We start from the raw sequence: 20,051 nt of genomic DNA, 5'->3' as shown, positions 1-20,051 counted from the left end.
TGCGGACCACTAGTGATCCAGGGACCACGCTTTGAGAACCACTGACACGGGGAAAGGCGCCATGAGGCCGTGCTTTGCCCCACTCCACCGGCACGGCAGGGCAGTGGGCGAGCGGGACCAGCACTGAGGCAGCATAGAGCATATTCACACCATGAAATCCGCTGCCTCGTGATTACCACGCTGGCGTGGAGCTTTATTCCCTTTCACTGGTAGGAGCTGCTAGAGCAGGGGTGGGCAATAATTTTTGCCCGGGGGCCACTTCAAAACTTTTTGAGGTAGTCCCAGGCTACCCCGGAAGGGGTGGGGCCTAAACAGGAAGGGGCGGGCCTAAATGGGAAGGGGCAGGGTTGCCCCACCCCCAAGCCATGATTGGTCTGGGGGTGGGGGAGCCCCTTTGCGTGCCCCCCCCCCCCACTAGGCACCCATGCCCTGGAAGAGACTTGGCACACTCCCCTGCCTCCTGGCCAATCAGAGCCTGGGGGCGGGGGAGTGCGGGAAGCCTCCTCCCACCCTGCAAGGAGCCTGTGGCACTTTGAAGTGTCACGGGCTCCTTGCAGGGCCAGGGCAGGGTGAAGGAAGCGTCACACTCCTCCCTAGCTCCCAGGCCCTGATTGGTCCGCGGGGGAGGCAGCGTGCGAAGCCTCCTCCTCTCTCCCTTCCATCCTGCGAGCAGCGGGTGGCACTTCAAAGCGCCACATGCTCCTGGCAGGGCAGGAGACTTCCCCTGCCCCCAGGCCAATTAAGGCCTGGGGGCGGGGGAGTGCACGAAGCCTTCTCCGCTCTGCCCCTGCCCTACTCGCAGCACGGGCCAGATCCACCCGCTTGAGGCCCTTTTGCCCACCCCCGCGCTAGAGACGCAGGCAGCCCCCAGGCCACAAGCCAGTCATCGCAGGGTGCTCCACCTCGCAAATGTGGGCTGCAGGCAGGCACAGGCTGCGTGTGTCGGCAGAGCCGCCCCAGGCGACGGCGGCGCAGACCGGAAGAGGGACGCCTGCTTTGCCCCGGCTTACCTCAGGGCTTCCCCTCTGTTCTCTCCGCAGGAACATTGAGTGTCTTAATTTGCTGTTGAGCAGCGGTGCTGACTTGAGGAGGAGAGATAAATTTGGAAGGTAAGCACCGATGGCGGCAGACCTGTGGGAAGGGATGGAGAGAGGCGGAGGGTGAGCAGTCGCTCCCCCGCGGCTGGGGGGGCCGAGCTGGGCTTGCGGGGCGAGTCCCCTGCCGGGCTGTGTTTAACCACAAAGCTCTGGAGATACAGAGCCACCAGTGGGTGGCAAGGCTGAGCTGGAGGTGCCTGAAGAGCAGAAATCACCCACCTCCGTGTCCCCCTCTCTCCCCAGCGGGTGCCCAGCTCCACGCCTCCAAGAGGCGCTGCTGACCCCCGTGTTCAGGGACACGGGGGAGCTGTGATTCTGGGGGCTGCAGCTTGCCATGCGGTGCACACACAGCCATCGGGTTTGGTTGCGCCCGGCCACAGCTGTCCCCGCAGATGTTGTGCTTAGAAGCACCTGGGATCTTTTTCAGGGGGGATAAGGCATCTCTCTCACCTGGGATCTTTTTTTCACACCCACACCCACCTTCCCTCCCTCCCGCAATGGCCAGGTGAGTGAGATAGGGGAAAGGTGGAGCCGGGCTTCTGCCCATCCGGATCGATGCTCCGATGTTGACAAGATGAAAACCCGGGGTCCCCCTGCAAGATGCCTCCTGTTTATCCCTCTCACGCAGCCAGTTAGTCATCACCTGGCCTTTTTTAATGCTGCTTCAAAGAGGGTCCTTCCGAGGGCAGGCACTTGCTGCTCCACTCCCAAGCCCGTCTGTATGTCCAGTCTTCTTTTCAATGAGCTCACTTCACAGCTGTTGTCTTGGATCTGGCTCCCAGTCCCTCTCCACCCTTGCAACTGCTGCTGGAGGTGCTCCCCTTTCATTCTCCATTCACACCTCACCTCATTCATTTCAACAGGAGAAGACTTTTTTCTTTACCTTAAGTTTTCCGAAGACCTATAACATACTAGATACAAGGGATTCTATAAAAAGGAAAGATGTATCTAAAAGGACAGGTGTGTGTGTGTGTGTGTGTGTGTGTGTGTGTGTGTGTGTGTGTGTGTGTGTGTGTGTGTGTGTGTGTGTGTGTGTGTGTATCTAAAAGGATAGGGGTGTGTGTGTGTGTGTGTGTATCTAAAAGGATAGGGGGGTGTGTGTATCTAAAAGGATAGAGGGGTGTGCGTGTGTGTGTGTGTGTATAGGTGCATGTATATATACGTGTAAAAGGACTTACAAAGTTTCTCTTAATACAGAGTTATATGAGAGTGATACATGGTTAGACGGAAATGTTACAGAGATTTATCCTCACAGAGCCCTGCCTTAGGAGGCTGCTCTCTCCTCAGGCTTACGGCTGGCACGTCTCATCCCGTTCCCTTCTCTCCCACCCAGGACTCCATTGCACTACGCGGCCGCCAACGGCAGCTATCAGTGTACGGTGACGCTGGTCACCGCCGGAGCCAGTATTAACGAGACGGACTGTAAAGGCTGCACTCCCTTACACTATGCTGCTGCTTCAGACACGTACAGGAGGTAGGGAAACCTGAGGGCCCTGCTAACCTGGCAGGTACCACAGGGCAGGCCCTTTGCCGGGATGGTCTATGGGACTTCCCAGTTGGAACGGGTCCCTGGTGGCTGTAAAGAGGCGTGTGGTTGCCGGGAGCCCCGCGCCTAGTCCGGGGGTCTGCTCCCAGCTCTGCTGTGTGATGTGGGCGAGTCACTTCCCCGCTGGGTTACTGCTAACGCTGTGGGCGAGGCCTCGTGACGGTTTGCTCGGCTCCTGGTCTCAGGATGGTGGAAACAAATGGCTGCTAAAGGCCAAAGCCCCCTGCTTCTGCTGCTAGGCCCGCGTGTGGCAGGAGAGTTCGCCCCAGCGCAGCGGGAGGAGAAGGTGGAGCTGAGGCTGCTCCAGGAAGCGGATCAGGACCTGGCGTTGGTGGGCTGGCTGGGGTCTCCCCAGCTACCCCCTTCTCTTGGCTCGCTGTGTCTCAGGCGGCTGACGCGGGCTTGTCCCCTTTCAGAGCGGAGCCTCATTCAGGAAACAGCCATGACAGTGAGGAGGAGCCCCGGAAGGAGGCCCGCATGAAGGAGGCGTTCTTGTGAGTGGCCGGTCTCGCCCCCCGGGGCGGACGCTTGTCTCACCGCTTCGCATTCGCCCCTTGGGGCTGGTGGCACCCTCCCCCGCTCGCGCTCAGCTGAGCAGCGCCCTCCGAGCTGGACCATGGAGGCCTCCCCAGCAGGCACTGGCACGAGGATCTGCTCTTGGATCAAAAGGGCCTTGAGGGACAGGCCAGCCTCACCTGCGGGGGTACCAGGGCACGGCGCCCGCGTTGCCGTTAGGGGGGATTCAGGATGGGCCCTGGGCTCTTTCCACACTAGGGATGTTAAATTGCCTTTAATCAACTAATCTGTGAAATTTCCATTGACTAATCGATAAGCGGGGGAAACTGCAGAGCCGCAGCGAGGTTAGCTCCCCGTCCCGGCAGCTAGTCCTGCCTTTTAAATGTATTGAGAGCCGGCAGAAGTGCAGCAGGGGGACTAGGCATGAGCCGGGAAGCGCAGCTGGGGGGACGAGACAGAAGCACAGCCGGTGGGGGGGGGGCGAGACACCAGGCAGAAGCACAGCCGGTGGGGGGGGGCGAGACACCAGGCAGAAGCACAGCCGGTGGGGGGGGGGGGGCGAGAGCCGGGGGGGGGGGCACCAGGCAGAAGCACAGCCGGGGGGGGGGGGGCGAGACACCAGGCAGAAGCACAGCCGGTGGGGGGAGGGGGGGGCGAGACACCAGGCAGAAGCACAGCCGGGAGGGGGGGGAGAGGGACGACACCAGGCAGAAACAGCCGGGGGGACCAGCCATGAGCCTGCTGGCTCTTGATACATTTAAAAAGCAGAGGCATGGCGTCGGGACAGGGCGCAAGCTGGGAATCAGCTGATTCCTGCCTCACGCCTGGTCCCCCGCTACTCCCCTGCCCCCCGTGGGAATGGTGCTGGGGGGAACCAGGTCCTGCTGCCTCTGATAGAGGCAGCAAGGTGGGGAGCGACCAGTCGAGTCACCCCTCGACTATCCGACACGCTTATGCGTATCAGACAGTCAACTAGTCGCTGACATCCCTGTTCCGCGCCCCGTGTGCTGAGCCGTGCGAGTCTCGGGTCTGCATGGAAGCTCTGCTAGCCACTTAGCACCAGCCCAGCAGGCGCGTGTGTGGGGACGACTCTCTGACCCCCCCCCTCCCTGTGCTCGATGCAGCTGTTTAGAGTTCCTCCTGGACAGTGGTGCTGACGCGTCGCTCCGGGACAAGCAGGGATACACCGCTGTCCACTATGCCGCTGCCTACGGTAACAGACAGAACCTCGAATTGGTAAGCCGGCTGGTGGGGGCGGGGATCGGAGCCACCTGGGGCCCTCTGGTTTACAGGAGACTCCAGTGAGGAGTCCTCCCAGGAAGAAGTGTGTGTGTGGGGGAGGAGGGAGTCTGCTCAGCCACCCCAGCAGACTCGGGGAGAAGGGAGAGGGCTTCCGGGGACTGGCCAGGGCCAAGTGCTGCAGCCAAAGGGGGTGTGAGAAGGATGGGAACAACTGGGATTATGGTGTGGGTTTAAAACCCTAGGGCCTCCTAGCCCTCCTCCCTAGGGCTGGCTGAGGAGAGGCAGCCACTGCTGGCAAGCTTGCCAGGTCCCCGAAAAGGTGAGATGGCGGCAGAGAGGAGAGTTGGTGTCTGGTGAGCACAGACCTGCCTGCTCTCAGTCCCGCCCCCAAATGACCGGGTGGCAGTGACTGGCACTGGGGTGCTGGGTGCCTCCGACGGGCCCGGAGATGTGCTCCTGGAAGACGGCTCTCTTCCAGGGTGCATGGAAGCAGACCCCCTGGGGGAAGGGCAGTGAGGCCATTTTTAAAGGCACGTGGTGCCGGAATCCCTTTGGGATGCCGCGAGGGGCGAGGAGCGCGGGGAAAGCGAATCGGACTCCAGTGCCCATGCGTAGAGCCCAATCTCGTTAGTGGACGCGGAGGGGAGCGCTGGCCCGACGAAAGGCATTTCTCCGATCTGGGTGCCAAGCGTGGGGCTTTCAGGCGATCAGGGTGCGGTTTCCAACCTCCCAGAAGCTCCGCACAGCAAGCTGCAATCTAGTGGCCTTCCCTGAGGGGAACGTGGAGCCTGGGACGGGAGGCGCCGGCTGAGCTGAAGGGTTTACGGTGTCCTGCTTTGTTGCAGCTCCTGGAAATGTCCTTTAACTGCCTGGAGGATGTGGAAAGCACCATTCCAGTCAGCCCTTTGCACTTAGCTGTAAGTCAGTTTGTGGTTGACCTTTGACCCATGACCTGCGCTCAGGTGGTCGGGAAAATCCCCGTGCACGTTTTAGAGGCCAGATGCTGGCTGAGTTAGCCCAAGTGAAAGCCAAGCGCGTCTGCAGGTAGAAATAAGCAAAGGAACTTAACAGTTAGATGCAGATAGGCTCGGCAGTGGGTCTGCAGCAGGGGTGGGCAATCATTTTTTGCTGGGGGCCACTTTGAAAATTTTTGAAGTGGCCCCAGGGCCACACAGGAAGGGGCGGGGCATCGAGCGGAAGGGGGCGGGGCCAAGATATTTCCGGGTTCCCCACCCCCAAGCAATGATTGGTCTAGGGGTGAGGGAGCGCCTTTGTCCCCGCCCCAAGTTCCCCTAAAGTTCCCATGTCCCTGGTGTGGGAGGAGACTTCCCTTGCTCTTTTGCCCATAGGCCAATTAGGGCCTGGGGGAGCGAGTGAAGCCGTCTCCGCTCTCACGAGGAGGCTTCGCACGCTCCCCTGCCCCCAGGCGCTAATTGGCCTGGGGGGGGGGGGTTGCAACAGGGCCTCTGTGGGCCGGATCCACCTGCTTGTTGGGCCGGATCCAGCCTGCAGAGGCCCTTTTGCCCACCGCTGGTCTACAGCCTGATATTTGAGGCCTGCTGGTAGGAGGAGTTAGCATAAAGCCACAGAAGGCCCAACAGAGCGTCTAGCAGTAAATCACCATGGGGTAGAGGATCTAGCAACATATAGCTTGTGCTAGACGGTGTAGAGTGAACGTTTCGTTCAGCCAGACTCCTTAACTGCAACATAGAGAGAACTGCCTGTCTCTGCCAAGGATCCAATCCCAAAGGGGGCATGTGCGGGCAAGAGGCCAAGACTTAATCCAGTGTGGTCTTGGACGTAGGTGGGGGGTAGTGAACAGGCGCCTAAAGAAAGAATCCAACCTCCCTCTGGTGGGACCTTGGGATGGCAGGGTGGGGACAGCCTCGCGTTCATCTCACCGTCCGGGGAGCCCGCGGCCCTGGGAATTGGCGAGTGGCTGTGACGTGCAGTCTCCTGGTTTCCTTCTCTGGTTGCTAGTTCTGTGATTTTGCTTCTACTGAATGTGGTGGTAATAAAACTCCTAAAGGCTCTGTAGCTCTCACCGATCATCCGCCGCGTTAATCTCTAAGTAGCCACCAAGCACTGAGCCTGCTGTACGTGACGTGCATTGTGCACCCCAAGTGAACGTAAAGGCTACAGGGTCCTGAGTAAGGTTGGCTTTGCTTCCAGCGATGCCGTGTGGGAACCCTGGAAAGGCCCGTTCCCCGATCATGGAGGGTCAGGCTTGGATACGGTGGCTGCTGCCCCATGGCCAAGCACAGATACTGAGCTCTGTGCTGTCCAAGACACGGAAGGAGGGGAGTTTGCAGTCTAGGCTGGTTTTAGCCAGTTGTCTCATGGGCAGCTGGGCATCGTCTCGCTTTTTTGAAGCTTGGCTTATTTTTGAAGGTTTCTTTGTAAGGATTTGGAGAGTCAGGCCAGAGGAGATGGTTAGATCGTCTAGTCTGGTCCCTTGTGGGCCAGATAATTCTACCCAGTTACCCCTGCGTTGAGCCCAATAGTCACGCTGCCGGGACAAATTCGTTTTCGAAGCAGAATTGCCTATTTCGAATTAGTAACTGGGGACGTTTGTACAGTCTCAGTGGAAATACGGGCGTGCGTCGGCGTATTGCAGCTGCCTGGCAGTCGGGTGCTGCTGTGCCAGTCGCTGGGGGTTGAGGGAAGCAGTCGACAGCAGCAGGAGGAAAACAGGGATATTTTACACTGCGCAGGCAAACTTCCCTTCCCTAGCGTGCACCGTGACAGGTTTGCTGGCCTGCGGGGGTAACCAGGGCGGTGGGCTTGGTCAGCTGCCGGCCGTGCCCATGGCTGGTGGTGTCCAGCTAGCTTTCACTATTGACGGTGGTGGGGAATTTTTGTTCCTCCTGACCGGCGTGAGTCCAGCTTCTTTCCTAAAGGGTTGTGTTCTGTGTTGCCGCCAGGCCTATAACGGTCACTGTGAAGCTCTAAAGACGCTTGCCGAAACCCTCGTGAACCTCGACGTGCGGGACCACAAAGGGCGGACGGCGCTGTACCTTGCCACGGAGCGGGGCTCCACGGAGTGTGTGGAGGTGCTCACCAGCCACGGCGCCTCCGCCCTGGTGAAGGAGAAGAAGAAGAAGTGGACGCCGCTCCATGCTGCAGGTAGGCATCTCCGCTGGGTCGGTCAGTGGATCGGGTACTGCACACGTCCTCCTGGGCTCTTGGCTGCGGAGCCAGCACTTCCAAGTCCAGTCCCGCTTGACCCCCGCCAGGGTTGCAGACTGCCTGCCTGGCTCGGGGTGTTGTACCGTCTCTTTTTGAGGTCACGAATGGGGCCGTCGCCCTCAGTTGTATTTGCTCCTGACTAAACCTCGTTGGTCCAGTTTTATGGCCTTTAGATCATTTTTGTTGCTCTGCCCTGGACTCTCTCCAGCTTGTCCACATCTTTCTGAGAGCGTGGCGCCCAAAGCGGGACACGGTTTCCCAGCCGAGCTCTCACCAGTGCCGAGTAGAGCATGACAGCTACCTCCTGCATCTGACCTAAGACGCTTCCCTTAAGGCACCCAAGAATATCAGTCTTTTTTCTCAGTTGCATCATGCAACTGACTCACATTCAATTTGTGGCCCACTACAACCCCAGATCCTTTTCCGCCGTGCTCCTTCCTAGGTAGCCATTTCGCATTTTGTATGTGGGCCACCGATTGTTCCTCCCGAAGCGTAGCACTTCTCCAATTTATCAGAGTCGTTTGGAATTTCAATCCAGTCCTCCCAAGCGCTTCCCCCCCCCTTCCAGTGTGGTGTCCCCCCCAGATTGTGTGACCATACTCTGCTATCCAATACAAAATACAGGACTATGCAGCACTTTAAAGAATAACAAGATGGTTTATTAGGTGATGAGCTTTCGTGGGCCAGACCTACTTCCTCAGATCAAATTGTGGAAGAAAATTGGCATGACCATATATACCAAAGGACACAATCAAAAAAATGAACGAAAGGATACATATAGTCATGCCAATTTTCTTCCACAATTTGATCTGAGGAAGTGGGTCTGGCCCACGAAAGCTCGTCACCTAATAAACCATCTTGTTAGTCTTTTAAAGTGCTGCATAGTCCTGTCTTTTGTTTCAGCTACACCAGACTAACACGGCTACATTTCTATTACTATTCTGCTATCCAAGTCACTCATGAAAATATTGCCTAGTACCAGACCCAGGGCTGACCCTTTTGGCATCCCGTTAGAGTCACTCTTCTCATTTGACAGCGAGCCATCGATAACTGCCTTCGGAATACACTGTCTCAGCTGGTGGGGCACCCACTTTATAAGAGTTCCATTTAGGGATGTGAACGACTAGTCGACTGTCCAATAAGCAAATGCTTGTCGGATAGTCTACGCACTAGTCGACTAGTTGCTTCTCCTCCCCCCCTTCCCTGCTGCTGCCTTTATCAGAAAGAGGCAGGAAGGGAGGGGGAAAAAGGAGGAGGTGGTTCAAAGCGACAGTGCCACGTGAACCCTGAGCTCCATGCAGCGCTGCCGCTTTGAAACGCTGCGTGGGGCCCGGAGTCTGCCGCTTTGAAACGCCGCGTGCATCCGCTGGGGACTCCCCCGCTGACCCTGGGCTCCATGCGGCGCTGCCGCTTTGAAACGCTGCGTGGGGCCCGGAGTCTGCAGCATTGAAACGCTGCGTGGGGCCCGGAGTCTGCAGCATTGAAACGCTGCGTGGGGCCCGGAGTCTGCAGCATTGAAACGCTGCATGGGGCCCGGAGTCTGCCGCTTTGAAACGCCACATGGGGCCCGGAGTCTGCCGCTTTGAAACGCCGCGTGCATCCGCTGGGGACTCCCCCGCTGACCCTGGGCTCCATGCGGCGCTGCCGCTTTGAAACACTGTGGGGAGCCCAGGATCAGCGGGGCACTGCTTGAGTTCCCTGCTGGCCCCGTGCTCCCCATAGTGCTTCTGCCTGTAAAGTGTAACTACAGCCCTGGGGCTGTTGCTACACTTCACTGGCGGACACGCCCTTATCGCCTAATCAAACAGTCAATGGAAATTGCATTGATTAACCGAAATTGAACATCCCTACTTTCACTTGGGACCACATCTCCCTGGTTTACTTATGAGACTGTCCCGTGGCACTGTGTCAAAAGCCCTGCTAAGATCAAGGTCTAGCACATCTGCTGCTTCCCCAGGCCAATAACCCTGTGTGCATCTCTAACTCCTCCTGCCCTTGTGTGTGCCCCACAGCTGCCTCTGGGAACACGGATTCCCTCCACCTTCTGATCGACAGCGGGGAGAGGGCGGATATTGCTGACGTCATGGACATCCACGGCCAGTGAGTCCGTTCGGGGGTGTAATTAATAGCGGTTGTCTGCGTGAGGACGTCCTCGCTGCCCCAGAGCAGCGTGTGGCTTGCCAAACGGCTACTGCCCAGTGACGGTCCCCTGAGGGCCTTCCCAAAGTGCTTTGCAAAGAACTGAAGCTCCCAACCCCCCTAAGCCCGGCTTGCTGCAAGTGGAAACCGAGGCAAGGAAAAGTGAGGAGTTGTTCAGGCTCATGCAGCGAATCAGCGGCAGTTCTGGGTATAATGCTCAGGACTCCCAGGCCGCCTGCCCCAAACCGCCTCTCCTGCTCTCACCCCTAGGCAGCACTGACCTCCCAGAGCTGGGGCAAAACCCAGGAGTCCCTGCGAAACCGAGATTTTTAAACTTGCAAACGGTCTCCGCCCTTCCCAAGCCAACCTCCTTCTCCTGTGTCCCCTCCGCAGAACCCCGCTGATGCTGGCAGTCATGAACGGCCATGTCGACTGCGCCCATCTCTTGCTGGAGAAGGGGTCCACAGCAGATGCAGCAGACAGAAGAGGCAGGACCGCGCTGCATCGAGGGGTGAGTGAGCGTGACGGCACTCCGGGCGGCTCTCTGGTTTCCCTGCAAGTCCGTTTGTCCCAGGAGCAACTCTCTCCCTTATAAGACCTTGGTTGCCGTTCCTTTGCCTAACTTCAGCCCTTCGGGCTTGCCAGGCGCCTGCCTCAGGCTGAACTTTTGGGGCGCGCGTCAGCCGAACCCGCCCAGCCGCCTCTGAGAACAACAGGACGGGACAGCCTGGTTTGCCGTTGTTTAACATGTCTAGGAACCTTTTTCCTAGAGCGCCTCCCAGCGGTGGAGCCGCTGGCCAGTCCACGCCTCCCTCCTGCCGTTCCACGGCGATCCCGGCCGAGGTGGCGGTAACGCATCCTGCTCGGGGCATGGCACACGGTTTCCCGCTGGGCCGGAGGTGCCACCTCACCGCCGCTGCTGTTCTTTCCCTGGCACAGGCGGTGACCGGGTGTGAGGACTGCCTGGGAGCCCTTCTAGACCATGATGCCTTTGTACTGTGTCGGGATTTCAAGGGTCGGACCCCTATCCATTTTGCGTCGGCGTGCGGGCATTCCGAAATCCTGAGGACCTTGCTGCAGGCAGCGCTCTCTACTGACCCTCTGGACTCCGTAGTGGATTACAGTGGCTACTCACCAATGCACTGGGCTTCGTACAGCGGTAAGACCCCAGGGCTGTGACGTCCCTCCGTCCTCTCTGTGTTGTGCCTGTCGCTCTTCCTCTAGTCGCACCCACAAGGCCCGTGGTAGATCCCGGTGCTGTTCTGGGCGCCTGACTGTAAATCGGACTCTCAGACGCCCAGCACCTCGCCCACTGGCTCGGCCGTGACAGAGCGTCGTTACTGTCTGAGCTGAAAGCTTGGAAATTGGCAGCAGAGTGTCCGCAACCGCCAGCCCACCCCCGTGTGGACCCCTCTGGCCGTGGCACGGTGGCAAACTCAGCTAAGAGGCCCAAGATGGGGGCAGTATTAAAGTGACCCTGCCTACGCTCGGGGGAGGGATTCTGTCACTGGTGGGGCAGCGAGGTTGGTGAAGGACGCCAGGCGCTCTAAACCGACCGGGCCCCACTGTACAGGTGGACATAACTTGTAAGTGAAGGCCTAGGCAGACACACATCCGGAGCAGGGTTTTACCGCTAAACAAGAAACAGGCCTGCTCTCTCTCTGTCAGAGAGGAGAAACCAAGGGTTTGCCGTGCCGGCGGATCTGGTGCCATCTCCTTGTCCCATTGCCCTAGGCTGCTGGTGTCCAGTCTGGTATCTTGCCATGACTTCTCAGTGCTCACTCCTTCCTCCCCCTTTAAATCATGCACCTGACCGACTTTATTGCACCCCGTGAGACTGCAAGGATCATCTTCCTGCTCGCACCCCCTGGCTTCCTTGGGCCTTGGAAGGAGCAAAGGGCTAGTGGGGGAGTTTGTTCCAGTCTAGTTTCCTCCTGTCCGGAGCCAGTCTCCCACAGGCGATTGCCCAGTTCCCGACCTGCTCACTGTCCTTTTCCCTCTTCGCAGGACATGAAGATTGTCTTGAATTGTTACTTGAACACAATCCGTTTGTGTACCTAGAAGGAAACCCCTTTACTCCATTGCACTGTGCAGTGTAAGTGGCTGCGGATCTGGCGGCTCCTGCATCCTGGTTGGGGAGGGTGTGTGAACGAGCACGGCAGGGCAGGGACGGAGTGTGCTCTTGGGGTGAAAGGATGGCCCCGCTCCTTGTTCTCCAGGGGTGCAGAGAGGGACAGTTCTACCACACCCTCCGTTCTGCGCTGGCTTCAGAATCCACTACCCAGATGGGTCCCTTCTGGGGCTTTGTGCTCAGTGTCAGCCACTAGAGGGCGTGTTGGAGCCACCATCCTACCATCATAGAATCCGGGTTGGAGGAGACCCCAGGAGATCTTCAAGTCCAATCCTTGTGCAAAGCAGGAGGCGAGCTCAGAGATTCAGTTAGGCTAGTGCGGCCCAACTGTTCTTCCAGGAGCATTTGGGTGACAGAGCGGGGGGTCCACAGGGTCTCATCCCTCTCCTGTATTTCTAGCCTATTCGTTTCATAGCCAGCTGGATGAGTTGGCCAGCGGGGGCGGGAGCAGGTGTACTGCACAACAGCGTGTGTCCTTCCTCCCTCTGCATGTGGCTTGTTGGCCCGGGGCAGCCGAGGGCTGACTGGAGCCATTGCCTGGCGTGTTGACAGCTCGGCCCAGCAGTGGTTGTAATTTTCCTCCTTGTCGCCCCTGCAGAATTAACAGCCAGGAAGGCACTGCGGAAATGCTGGTGGAAGCATTGGGTGCCAAGATTGTGAATAGCAGAGATGCCAAAGGAAGGTGAGTGGGATCTCTTACTCTCACCGCTCCACAACATTCAGTGGAGACTAGGGGTGCCAGAGGGCAACAGAGGCGCCCGTTCTATTGCTTTTGTGCTCCGATCCCATTGGCTCTCTCTTGCTGAACTAGATGCATCCTGGGAAACCTCCCAGGGGCACCCGCAAAGCCTCTGTCTAGACTATGCTCTGTTTTCGACAGAGGATATGCAAATTCCACAGGAATTGAAAGCAAAAGTAGTCTGGATGCATTTTTTTCCGGGGGGGGAATCTTTTTTCGGAAAAAAAAATGTTCTTCCTTAAAAAACGAGGCTTATGCAGGTTGGGTTTTTTTTCCGCAAAAAAGGCCGCCCCCCTCTCCCCCCCCCCCCCCGTCCAAAAAAACGCGTCCAGACTACTTTTGCTTTCGAAAGCAATATCAGAAGATTTGCAAATTCCCGGGGAATTTGCATATCCTCTTTCGAAACTAGAACGTGGTTTAGACATACCCAAAGTGGTGACGACGCTCGGCCTTCCTAGCTACTCCTGAGCCCGATGCGGCCTGGGGAGCTGTGCTGCAGCCCTTGCTGGGGGTTGGAGCCGATATGAAAGCAAAGTCCTGGCAGCTTTAGGTGATCAAAGGGAGGTCCCCTGGGATTCGGTCACCCCGAATTCAGTCTTGGGTAACTTCGTCCAGTTCCCCATGATCTCAGCTGCATACGGCATTTGTTACTACTTCCTGTCCTAAATGATGTCAGGTGGCTCGCCGTTTGTTTCTACTTCCTGTCCTAAATGATCAGAGAGAGCTCGTGCATGCCCAATAAACATCTGCTGTTTGCTCCCCCTCCCCTCCTGCCTTTCCCCACCCCCGGCCATAGCTGCACCATCAAGTCTACAAGAGGTTCCTTTGCAATTTAAGAGAAACCTTCCTTGTCCGGCGTGGGGAGGACCCGGCGAGCAATTGATCACCAAGCCGTGTTAGGGCTTAGAGGCTGATCTAGGTTTGTGACATCTGGGTGCTTGGGAATGAAAGGTGTCGGTGTTGCACATCACCGTAAGTATCTGACTGGGGCCGCCCCAGGTGGCGTCTCTCCTCACGCCCTCCCCTCTCCTCCCAGGACTCCCCTTCACGCTGCTGCCTTTGCAGACAACATCCACGGTTTACAGCTGCTGCTACGCCACCACGCAGAAGTAGACGCGACCGACCAGTTGGGAAGGACCCCTCTCATGATGGCGGCCGAGAACGGGCAGACGGCAGCGGTCGGTGCGTAGCAACCCGGCACTTCCTTCTTGGCCCCGCGTCCGGCTCCTCCCTTGGATCCGCCGCTATTGAGCCTTTCCACCCCTCCCAACATTTTCTTCCCAGGCGGGACCGTGGGGCTGGGCTGGAATCGAAAGTCGGGTGGGAGGCTCGGGGCTGGCAGCTGCCCTGTCTCAGGCCGGGGTGTGGTAACCGGAAACCTGCAGCGTTCTGAGTGTCCAGGTGCACCCAGCTGGGTCGCATGCCTCTGCGCTGCTGACGTGTCCCTGGCTAAGAGAGTCCGGGCTGCACGCTCCTGACGCATTTGTCCCTCTTGGTTGCAGAGTTCCTGCTGTATCGAGCGAAAGCTGATTTAACTGTGCTAGACGTCAACAAGAACACAGCTCTTCACCTGGCCTGCAGCAAGGTAAGCATCCGGCCCGTCTCTTCAACAGTCATGTTTACCATGGTCCTCAGTCTGAGCCTCAAAACGCCCAGGCGTGCTTCTCAGTGCCCTGCAGGCGAGGTGAGATCAAAACCTGAGGCTTTTTCTACACACGCCCTTGCACGGATTGAGTTAAACCAGTGGACACCCAGGGTACGTCAGGACAGTGAGGCTATTTGGTATCCCGAAATAGCTACCCCGCGTCTTTTAAATGCACCCGTTATTTTGAAATACTTTTCGAAATACGTTTCAAAATAACGATCGCGCTATTTCAGCATCCCTTTAATCCTCGTTCCAGGAGGGTTAAGGGATATGTCAAAAAAGCGCGTTATTTCAAAGTTTGGCACTATGTAGACGCACGAAATTTCGAAATGAGCTATTTTGAAATACAATCGAAATAAGCTACGCAATTTGCGTGCCTTATTTTGAGTTTAGGGTGCTATGTAGACACACCCAGTGTGGACACCCTGGTGTGAGTATCAGAGCGGCTTATTTTGGTTGGGTTTAACTCTCTTTTTAATCAAGCAAACCTAATTGGAAATAAGGATTTGTCTGCAGGAGGAGTTATTCCTGAGTAACTCCATGTGGACGCACTGATTCTGGAATGAGTACGTACACCTTATTCCAAATTAGGTGTAATCCAAATTGAAAGTGGATTAAGCGAATTTGGAAAATTCAGAATAAGAGCATCCTCACATCGGGTTTATCAGGAAAGGCTCATCTGCTTTAAATTCACACCCTACTTTATTCTAGAAGAAATGTCATGTGTAGACAAGCCCTAACCCTGGCTTAAACCGAAATAACCATTTGTCCAGTCTTTAGTTGCAACGCTTTAACTCAAGCAGCTTAAAATCAGGCCTTTCCATGCATAGTAGGGCCAAAGTGGACAAGGCTGAAGTCTGCCTTGACCTGCAGGGAAGAGCCAGAGTCTAGGGAAGCCGAACTGCAAGACGGAACGCACCTGAGCTCCTTAGCTTTAAAACAGGGATTGCACCGGCCAACGCAGAAGGAGGGGGGTGCGTGGAGTCAGCGAAAAGGGGGATAGGACCCCAGATGTTCTTTATTATTTGGTTGCACCCCCCGCCTCGCTGGGCTTTGGGCCCTTCCCACCAGGGTGATGCTGGCGCACGAACAAAGGGAGTGCTAGAGAGTTCCATCCGCATCAGCTGGATGTGACCCCTTGCAGGGCCAGGAGGTTCCAGATCAGCCCCTCGACCTCAAACAACCCACCGAAGGGGGTGGTTATTTTCAGACCCCAGTGAAGGAACGGAAGTCTGACACCATGTACGTTCAAGCATGAGGCCTTTTATTAGACACAGCTGGTGGAGTGTCACTTCGCTTATTAGGCTCAGTGAGCCTGCCAAACAATTGATTACAATAGATTATATAGGGTGCCGATGGGCAGAGAGAAGCAACAGGGTGGGAGTTCCCAAGCCTGTGGATAGGTTCTAGCAACAAGACATAACAAGCCAATAGTCTAAAAGATTTCAACGTGCTCTGCCCATAGCTCAGGTTCACATGTTCGTTAATAAACAGGTGTTATTTCTCAGGTTTTTTCTCTTGCAAGGTGTAAGTTAAGTCCTGATTTCAGGTCCGTAGAAATGACAGGTGGCACTTCCCAGACAGGTTTCTCTGCAGGTACATTCCTAAAGGGTCTCAAAGCAAAGAGAATAGTAAACAGTACACAGCAAAGGCAACTGTGTGTAGTTTATCAGTGCGCCCCTTTGAGCCCAGATTGGCATCTGTGAGGGGAGAGGACTGTTACTCAGGCTGTCATGTTAGCCCTCAGCCTGAACTCCGGTTGGTATTCAGGGATGACACACTGTTATCTCTTCCTGAGCTGGGAATCATAGAATACTAGGACTGGAAGGGACCTCGAGAGTCATCGAGTCCAGTCCCCTGCCCTCATAAGCAGACTTTGAGGCCCCTCTTAGTGTCTATAACTCACGATAAGCCCCAATTACTGCTCCCCACCTGGGGTTGTGCTGCCTCAGCTTGTTTTATGCCCGGTTAAACAAACAAAGTTGTTTCCTGCTTATCTCAACTTTTCCTTAGCTATGTATTGCCCAATGTTAGGTCTCAGGCCTCAGACCAGGCCATCCAGTTTGGGCATATGTGAGAGATTCGTAACAAAGACTGTGGTCAGAATCTTACATACATATTATAGGATCTTGGCCCTTCGCCCGACGGGAGAAATTGAGTAGGCGAAGGGAGTAGAGAATAGAGTCCTAAACTAGAACTTGGAAAGCGCTCTAGGCATTTCCCCCACGCACACGAGTGGTCATGTATTGAAACAGAATCTCTCCTCCGCATTGCATGGGGTCGTGGGAGAACGCCACCTGCGGAGACACCTGGCTTTCCCCCTCCCTGCCCTTCGCTCCTCAGGTTTAACTGATTTGGGTTTGTTTCCAGGGTCATGAAAAGTGTGCCTTGTTGATCCTGGGGGAAACCCAAGACCTTGGCCTTATCAATGCAACTAACAGTGCTCTGCAGATGTGAGTGTGGGAACAGCTGGGATAAATGTGGGAGGGGACGGGGAGAGGTTCTTTTGGTTTGATTTTTTGCCCCGGGTGGTTGTGAATGTTGGGAGGAGGAAGGGAAAAGGGAAGATTGTAGGGGGGAGCCCAGGAGGCAGAAGAATCACACGTTCATTCAGTACAGCCAACAGAGAGCCCTTTCAGATACGGATGTGTCCTCCCCACCCCCCCGAAGGAGCCTGTGACAATCTCCCACCCTGGGGAGCTCTGCGCAATGGGAAAATACCCAAAGTCTTGTTAATCTGTCCGGCTCACGCTCCTTTGCAATTACTTCTCACTTCCTGGTAGTGTGAGGGAGAGATTAGGCTGCTGGGGGGACCTTTTCTGAGTCGGGGGCTACTGATGCACAGAAAATCAGTCGGGCAGGGGGGCCACACACAAGTGAGAAGCAAATCTCTTCCCCCCCCTCCCCCAACTGAGGAGGAGAAAGACTCCCCACATTTCCCTCGCACACCGAAGCCTGGGGGGGCCTGGAAAAGTGGATTGTGTCCCCTCCAGCCCTGCAGGGGTTGGTGAAGGGACTGGAGCGCCAGTGCGGGCTCCCCAATGGTGGGGGGGGGACTCCTGAACCTCGGGGGCCAGACCCAGGCAAGCCAGGGGATGCATCCAGCCTTAGGTGCTTCACCCCTGAATTAGGCCGCAACTGGCTTAGCCTTCCCTAGGTCCTAGCGTCCGTCGCAGCAGCCTGTGCGTGGCTCCAGTCCAGCATGAGTTCAGCCTCCTCCCTGGCTCTCCCGGGGCGCGCCCGGTGGAGGGGAAGCGGGGTGCCACTGCCAAGGCAGCTGCGTGCAGGCTCAGTGCGTTGGAAGAGTGTCGGGGACGCTGCTCTGGGCGGGGTTCAGTAACACATCCCCTTTCCTGCTGCCCGCAGGCCGCTCCACATTGCAGCTCGGAACGGACTGGCCTCCGTTGTCCAGGCCTTGCTCAGCAGAGGTGCCACTGTGCTTGCCATGGATGAAGAAGGTGCGTATGCCCTCACAGCGGGGGTCTCTTGCGGATGGGTGGGGCCAGCTGCAACATCGCCTCTCCGTGGCCTCCCTCTGGGCCAGGGTGGCCGGTTGAGGTTCTCAGACAGGCACCTGGACCTGCACTTTATTTCCTCTCCCCTTACATATTGTGCTTAGTTCGCTATCGGCGATGAGGAGCAGCCCTCGTGTCTGCAAAGGATGTAAAATGTCCATGAATTGGCTAATCGAATAGTCGATGCAATTCGCATCAACTATTCGATTAGTCGGTAAGGGCGCCTCTGCCTTTGAAGTGTAGCAACAACCCCACTGTTGCTACACTTCAAAGGTGAAAGCACAGTGGGGGCCACGGGGCCAGTGTGGGACTCAAGCTGGCCCCGTGCTCCCTGCAGCGTTTCAAAGCGGCAGTGCTGCGTGGAGCCTGGAGTCAGCAGGGGCGTCTCCAGCTGATCCCGGGCTCCAGGCGGCGCTGCTGCGTTGAAACACCACGTGCAGCCTGGGGCCAGCTGGGGACTCCCAGCTAAGCTGCATGTGGCGTTTCAAAGCAGCAGTGCTGGGTGGAGCCCAGGGTCTGGGCCCAGGCTCCATGCAGTGCTGCTGCTTTGAAGCACCCCTTTCCCTCTCCCCCGCCCCCGTTTCCTCTTTCTAATAGAGGCAGCAAGGGGAAGGGAATGACTAGTTGACTAGCTGGACCAGTCTCTGCTAAGCATTTGCTTACCCAAGTTCACAGCCCACTGACACGTGTCTTTCGTCCCACATGTCCCTCTCTGGGTCACCTGGCCAGCGGGGGTGTGCATGAGCACTCAGAGGTGGGAGAGCGCTAACGAAGCAATTTCCTCCTTTGTGTGTTCTGTGGAATCTGGGTATTGGGGATCAGTGGCTGTTCTCTCTGCTAAGTTTGCGCTCTCCTAGGATAAGTCTGGCCCTGAAGAGATCCATGGTGCACCCTTCCCACTACCAAATCGGGCCCTGTTCCTTTCTGTTCTTCCCCCACTGAAATTCTGGCCTGGGTTTAGAAACTGCCAAAAGCCCCGAGACCGGCGTGAGCCACAAAGCAGTAACATGTGAGTCCCGTGGTGCCAGGCTTCCAAGAAGGCTGCGCACCAGCCCCGGCTCCTCTGTTCGGGGAACGCCAATCGCCCTGGTCGAAATAATCGAATCCAAGGTTCCGGGCACGGTTACCACACGATAAAAAACCCGTTGAGCCAGTTGCCTTTCTCCGAGACCAGAGGACTAACCCTGCTGCAGCCATCCAGGAAAACACGACGGGCTTTGCAGCGGGACCAAAGACTGCTGCCGTGGGAGAGGGGATGCAATGCAGTGGGCAAATGCAGGAGGCCCCTGAGTTCCAACCCCCCCACGCTTACAACCATTTCTGTAAGTGCAGAAGGGGCCAGAAACCCCCCACTTACGTCCTCGGCCCGCATTTACGATGGTGCATGGCGCTTATCGTAAACGAGAGCTCGACTTACGACGCCCCCGGCTTGCGACGCTTCCCCAGGAACAGATCGCGTCGCAAGTCGGGGGCCTCTTGTCCATCTTTTTTCTAAACCAGCTGATCCATTCGGACGAGGGATGTCAACTAGGGTAATCTTCTCGACTACACGCATATCCCACACACACCCCTTTGCTGCTGCTGTGTTAGAGGCAGCAAGTGGGGGGAGCCGGCTAGCACCAGATCCCCCCAAGCACCAGATCCACCTACCCCCTTTCCCTGCACTTCTGCCTCTGAGGCAGCAGCACGGAGGATGAGGGGGCAGGCTGGAGCTGCTACATGCAGGGAGCTGGCTTTCAAGCAGGCTCCGCTCGCATGGCGGCTCTGCGGACCCACCTGCCCCGCCCTTTGCTGCTTCCTACAGGGGCAGGAAGGAGCCAGTGCTGGGGGAGCCAACTGAAAAGGCTGGTCCGGCAGCAGCCCCTGTCTGGGGGGGTTCAAGCTCTCCCTGGACAGGGGCTGCTGCCGCAGGGCAGCCTCTGTCCATGGGGAGCACAGCGGCACAGTTGCTGTATCAGAGGTAGCAGCACGGGGCGACAGGTAGCCGCGAGGGGAGCTGGTTTTTAAATTGGCTCCCCTGGCAGCCCGGCTCCCACCTCTGATACAGAGGCAGCAGCGCAGGAGGGGCAGGGGGTCTGGGAGTGGGGCCGGCGCGCACTGGCTGCTGGTCCCACCCCTGGAGACCATCCAAAGTCACGTACCAGGTAAAATTTCAGGCGGTTACACAACTACTCAGTTGCACGATATCTAACAACCCTAATCCAGAGCCCTGCATGGGTCCCGGGTGCGTGGTCAGGGCCGGGGAGAGGAAGTTGGTGCTGCCTGCCATGCTCCAGCACCAGATGGTCTCCA

At 57.1% G+C, this 20,051-nt stretch overlaps 1 protein-coding gene across 2 annotated transcripts in view; it reads left to right on the top strand.

Moving 5' to 3' along the window:
• The window catches only part of ANKRD52 (ankyrin repeat domain 52), a 58,347-nt gene that overhangs the window by 24,209 nt on the left and 14,087 nt on the right, over positions 1–20,051 (top strand). The window contains exons 13-27 of one of the 2 annotated variants that reach the window (XM_075901892.2): positions 1,041–1,109; positions 2,431–2,571; positions 3,060–3,137; positions 4,284–4,395; positions 5,247–5,318; positions 7,326–7,527; positions 9,603–9,690; positions 10,123–10,240; positions 10,744–10,888; positions 11,737–11,824; positions 12,459–12,542; positions 13,636–13,781; positions 14,102–14,184; positions 16,615–16,697; positions 17,611–17,702. In XM_075901892.2, the coding sequence (XP_075758007.1) occupies positions 1,041–1,109; positions 2,431–2,571; positions 3,060–3,137; positions 4,284–4,395; positions 5,247–5,318; positions 7,326–7,527; positions 9,603–9,690; positions 10,123–10,240; positions 10,744–10,888; positions 11,737–11,824; positions 12,459–12,542; positions 13,636–13,781; positions 14,102–14,184; positions 16,615–16,697; positions 17,611–17,702 (1,601 nt within the window). Of the gene's footprint in view, positions 1–1,040; positions 1,110–2,430; positions 2,572–3,059; positions 3,138–4,283; positions 4,396–5,246; positions 5,319–7,325; positions 7,528–9,602; positions 9,691–10,122; positions 10,241–10,668; positions 10,889–11,736; positions 11,825–12,458; positions 12,543–13,635; positions 13,782–14,101; positions 14,185–16,614; positions 16,698–17,610; positions 17,703–20,051 lie in introns of both variants that reach the window. The other variant, XM_075901891.2, reaches the window with a different exon arrangement.

This window comes from Pelodiscus sinensis, chromosome 31, assembly GCF_052426305.1.
Source record: "Pelodiscus sinensis isolate ZL-2025 chromosome 31, ASM5242630v1, whole genome shotgun sequence".
NCBI classification, from domain to species: Eukaryota; Metazoa; Chordata; order Testudines; family Trionychidae; genus Pelodiscus; species Pelodiscus sinensis.
The sequence above is the reverse complement of the archived record's forward strand: the minus strand, read 5'-3'. Positions and strand labels throughout refer to the sequence as shown.